A 5,140-nucleotide genomic window follows, 5' to 3' on the forward strand; every position below is an offset into this window, starting at 1 on the left:
TCACTCTCATTTATAATCGCGGCATCGTCTGATAAAATCAACATGCATCTACACTAAAGAGCGGCTATGCAGTTGTTTTGGCTGTATGACTTTTTTCTCTCATGCAGCGCACTGCCTGCGTCTGAGTAACAAACTAAAAAAAGCAACAAACTAAAAAGTGCATGTGATATTAACAGACAAACTACGCTCATATTTATAACTCCAAACTATCAGTAAGCGGCAGGTGCTAGGAAACGCTCTTTTGTACTCATTTATTGACGAGTCAGCTGCGGTGCGGCCAACTGAATGCACTGCTCCTCTGCCGCTCACTGCACAGAACACACGCCGAGAGAGGTGACACTTCTCCGGGAAAGTCAGACCTCGCATTCGTGGGACAGCACTGGCGAAATCCTCCATCTGAACCATAGCTACGGTTTATCCAAAAAAGTCGCTAGGTTTGTCAGTATGAAAAGCACTGGAGAAATCTTCCAACTGAACTATAGCTAAGGTTTATCGAAAAAAGTCGCTAGGTTTGTCAGTATGAATATTCTATGGAAAAAAGCCACTAAAAGGGTCTGAAAGTTGCTAAATCTAGTGCTAAAGTCGCTCGTGTGTGTGAGACGTGGGAGCTGATGGCAGGGGGCGCTGGATATTTATGGAGGTCAGTGTGGATATTGTGGATGAGTTCTTCTGTGTCATCACGTTCCATTAGTTCTACAGCTTCAGTTTCTGAGCTTTCACGCTTAGTAACACATACAGCTGTTCCCTCACCACAGTGCAACAGTGAAAAGGGACCTCTTTCAAACAGTGTCGCGTTCCCAACGTTGTTTAAGCGACATACACCGGTATTGTGGTATTTTCAAAATTCATATCATAACAAAAATAAAAACCGGTATTCGGTATGAACCGGTATACCGCCCAGCAGTAATATCAGCCGTATTTTGTGCGATCTCACGGCGGTGTTGTGTGTCTGTTCATCAGTATGAGGAAGGATGAGCTGAATGCAATATCGGGACCCAACGAGTTCGCTGAGTTCTACAACCGACTCAAAGTGATCAAGGAGTTCCACAGAAAACACCCTAACGAGGTACAGACGGGCGTGAAGTGCTCTGTCCCGAACGACACGCTTCTGTCTCGGAGAAATATTCACTCCACTCATTCTGTGTGTCGATTGCAGATCTGTGTGCCCATGTCAGTGGAGTTTGAAGAGCTCATGAAAGCCAAAGACAACCCCAGTGAGGAGGCACAAAGTAAGTCTGGAGTAACACGAGAGCTGTTTGCTGAGGCGCTGATATGTGCTGTGAATGGACGGTAACGGTCTCAATGCTGGTCACAGATCTGGTGGAGTTCACTGATGAAGAGGGTTACGGACGCTACCTGGATCTCCACGACTGCTACCTGAAGTACATTAACCTCAAAGGAGCGGAGGTACTGTCCGGTTTCTTGTTTGATTTGCATGCCTTCGAATAATTGAACAAAAGACCGTTATACTTCTGTGTGTGTTGCTCTCTTCTAGAAACTGGAGTATGTCACTTATCTGTCAACATTCGATCAGCTCTTTGACATCTCTAAAGACCGGAAGAACGCAGAGTATAAGAAGTAGGTGAAAGGTGGTGTTTTTGATCAGATTGTGCAGCCCTCGAACAAGCACAGAAAACCGTTCACAATTTGTGTCTGTAAAATAATTGTTCTTTTTCTTTTTCCCCCCAAATTCTTCAGTCCTAAAACACGAACCACATTGTGTGTGTGTGTGTGTAATTGGTAGTTCAAGTTTCTTGTTGTTGTGATAAATGCGCCTCGATATGGATGCATGTTGTGCTCTTGCAGGTATCTGGAGATGTTGCTGGAGTACCTGCAGGAATACACGGATCGGGTCAAGCCTCTGCTGGATCAGAATGAGCTCTACGGAAAGATCTTGGCAGAGTTTGAGAAGAAGTGGGAGAGTGGGATGTTTCCAGGCTGGCCGGTGGGTTTGTGCTTAAGAGACAACATTAATGAGCACTACAGATAGGGCTGTCGCGATAACCGCAATATCGCAATACCGCGCTATTGACGAGCAAACCGCAGAGGAATGCAAGAACCGCAGCAACCGCGATTTTTCCGTGTTTTATTTTTTCGTAAGGTTATGCCCTTCTCGTTTTACACTTCATGCATGTGGACTGAATATTAAACAAGTTAGTAATGATAACATAATGTGTACCATGCTGATTTGTACAGAGGCTCCGTAGATTTGCACTTAACAAGCCTAAACAGACAGTGAATGAGAGAGAGATCGACTGAGCGCGTGCGATTACTTGCGTCTGTCCTCCAGGCCGAGTCATATATATTTGTGAAAATAGGTTGTCATGTCCAAGGAAAGCGAAATCTCTGTCTTAGCATCAACACATAGCTGGTCAGCTGAGCCTAAAGTGGCGCTCAAAGTTAAAATGATTTCAACAGCGTGTTTCATTACGTCTCTTTGAATGAATGAATCAATCAGCCTCGTTCAAAAACGTGTAGTTGAATGACAGTCCCTTTCCTCCACCTTGTGGCGCAACACTGTAACTACACTGCCTGACAGCCGTCTAGAACGCGCGCAGGTGGAAATATCAATAGAAAGTCTCTTGTCCAGTCAGATTAGAAGATCAGATTGCAACTAGGCTAACTGCAATACATATAGACTAATGATAGCCTAACAATCTTATTGTCAGGTTTATGTCCTGTTATGTGGACCGTTGTTTTGTCATTCTCTTCTGTTTACTTCACTTCTTGTTTCAATGCTATTTGGTTTCGGCTTCATTGTCTTCTGAATATGACCTCGTTAGTTATATCGTAACAAATTATATATATATATGTATGTATGTATGTATATTTATGGCGGTAAAACCGCATACCGCGCTATTGAGCCACTCATAATTACCGCAAGGGAAATTCCCTCACTGCGACAGCCCTAGATACAGACCTTATTACGTGTTTGAGAGTTTTGCTTTCAGCGGTGGCTGCATTTTTTCCAAACATACCAATGTATTACCATTCATTGAGGTTAATATTTATCAGTGGCATAATAAAAAAGTTAGCATAGAAGTATTAGAAGAGATTTATAAAACGGAGAGTTCCAGTGCTTGATTCTGATTGGCTGAGCCGTGTTCAAATCTGTACTTCTGTGAGTTTCCTGTTTTCCTTAATGTTGTCTGATTGGTACAGGAGCTGGCGTCTCTGGGTCTGGACAGATTGAAGTCTGCTCTCATGGCCTTGGGTCTCAAATGTGGAGGGTGAGTGTGAACACACTGTCCTGCTCATGTTTAACTGTAGTTTCACATTTAACCGGATCACAAATAAAACATTCATAGGACTGGCAGTCCCTGACTCCTGAGTCTGTTCGTAATGTCCAAACGTGTTGTTTGTGTGTGTTTTGTTTGCAGCACACTAGAAGAGAGAGCCCAGCGTCTCTTCAGCACTAAAGGCAAATCTCTGGAGTCTCTGGACCCCTCACTGTTTGCCAAAAACCCAAAGGCCAAAGGACCAAAGAAGTAAGCCTGTTTGAAATTGATGAACGGGTTTGAATTAGTTCAGAAACAAGTGACTTGTTTACAAAAGATTTGTGTTGAAGTGATGAAGCCCTACTTTTTATGCATTATTTGCCTGTAAAATGTAAATTAGATTTATTTTGTTTAATTGGTGTTGTCTAAGTTAATATTTGAAGAGTTCATTTGCAAAAAAAAAAGTGGACTGAGTGGTGTGCAATTCGTGCATTATCCTCCACATAAAGCCAGTGGCATAGCGCAAATCTGTGGGGCCCCCCCACAGATCTCAAGCAATATTGGAAATAATTCGGTTTTAAACGGTGAAGGCGAGCCAGTGGATATCATACAAGCAACGTGCAAATTTTGTGCAAGACTTATGCCGCTGAACGTCTTTCACCATGACAGTGAAAGTAAAAACTGATGACGCTTTCGGCATCTGACGGCGCACGCAGTAATGGCGCAAATTCTCTGAGACGACGAGAGACGAATCTCCTGCTTAATATGCGGTTTATAACTGCTTTAATTTATTTCCTTAAAGTTTCTCTTGTGGCCCAAACATGGAGATGAATGAGAATAAACGTATTTCATGTTGAACAGGTTGTTTTTGAAAGTCGATGCTTTAAAAAAGCTGCTCTTAAGTTTCATTGATGACTAAAGTGTTAACAATTTTATTTAGGCTATAGGCCTATAATTCACTGTAGGATATAATAGATCTGTTTTAAAATACATTTTTAAAGGGGTCATATGATGTTGCTAAAAAGAACATTATTTGGTGTAATGAAATGTTTATGCGGTTTAAAGAAAAAAAAAAAAAAATTTTCCACATACTGTACATTATTGTTTCTCCTCTATGCCCCGCCTTTCTGAAACACGTCGATTTTTACAAAGCTCATCGGTCTGAAAAGCGAGGTGTGCTGTGATTGGCCAGCTATCCAGTGCGTTGTGATTGGCCGGATACCTCAAGCGTGTGACGGAAATGTTACGCCCCTCACCATACTGTGATGCCGTGTCCGGCCGGAGAGACGACACAAAAACATGAAAACCCATTACAAACAACACATTAGTTGCATCCAGTGTGGACATAATTATGGATTATAATGACTTATACTGTCTTTTTACGTGTTGTGTTGAGAAATGACAAACAACAAGCGCTACTCTACACTGCCCAAAACTCACGTTTGAATCGTCAGTGGCAAACTCTTTAAATATAAAAAACGTACTTACAGTCTGTGAGTCAGAACAGCCGGCATTGTAGTCTACTCTCCCAGGATCAGGAAACAGTCCTCCATAAAATGTGCTGCACACATCTGAATATTTGGGTTGAACTGTTCTGGAACAGTGTTGTAAATACAACTTAACCACTGATTTCTAGTCGTGTCCTCTTTTGGAAGACCAAACAAAGTAGTTTCACTTTCACAACCAAACACACGGCGGGCTTGAGTGAGCGGAGGGCGGTGAGATTGAGAACGGTGCGGCCGGCAGATTCGACGAAGGAGGCTTGCGGCAACCACATGTGACGACCCCGGGCTGGACTTCACTTCGTCCACGGTGAAAGCCGATCCACAGCGCGAAGTTGATGTATTTCCTCAGCGACCAGCACGGATCAGCTCCAGGCATGACGAAGCAGATATCGTCCTCTTTTAGAAGACCAAACAAAG

General features: G+C 43.0%; 1 protein-coding gene across 1 annotated transcript in view; it reads left to right on the plus strand.

The window, feature by feature from the left end:
• Window positions 1–5,140, plus strand: part of LOC107565246 (splicing factor 3A subunit 3-like) — a gene marked incomplete at its 3' end in the record, with an annotated part of 9,932 nt that overhangs the window by 1,516 nt on the left and 3,276 nt on the right. Inside the window, exons 4-11 of the mRNA XM_016250464.1 lie at window positions 961–1,066; window positions 1,157–1,229; window positions 1,316–1,407; window positions 1,496–1,578; window positions 1,807–1,977; window positions 2,952–3,030; window positions 3,163–3,230; window positions 3,381–3,488. Of these exons, the coding sequence (XP_016105950.1) occupies window positions 961–1,066; window positions 1,157–1,229; window positions 1,316–1,407; window positions 1,496–1,578; window positions 1,807–1,977; window positions 2,952–3,030; window positions 3,163–3,230; window positions 3,381–3,488 (780 nt within the window). The remainder of the gene's footprint in view (window positions 1–960; window positions 1,067–1,156; window positions 1,230–1,315; window positions 1,408–1,495; window positions 1,579–1,806; window positions 1,978–2,951; window positions 3,031–3,162; window positions 3,231–3,380; window positions 3,489–5,140) is intronic.

Source organism: Sinocyclocheilus grahami, unplaced genomic scaffold (genome assembly GCF_001515645.1).
Source record: "Sinocyclocheilus grahami isolate Dianchi unplaced genomic scaffold, SAMN03320097.WGS_v1.1 scaffold990.1, whole genome shotgun sequence".
Lineage (NCBI taxonomy): Eukaryota > Metazoa > Chordata > Actinopteri > Cypriniformes > Cyprinidae > Sinocyclocheilus > Sinocyclocheilus grahami.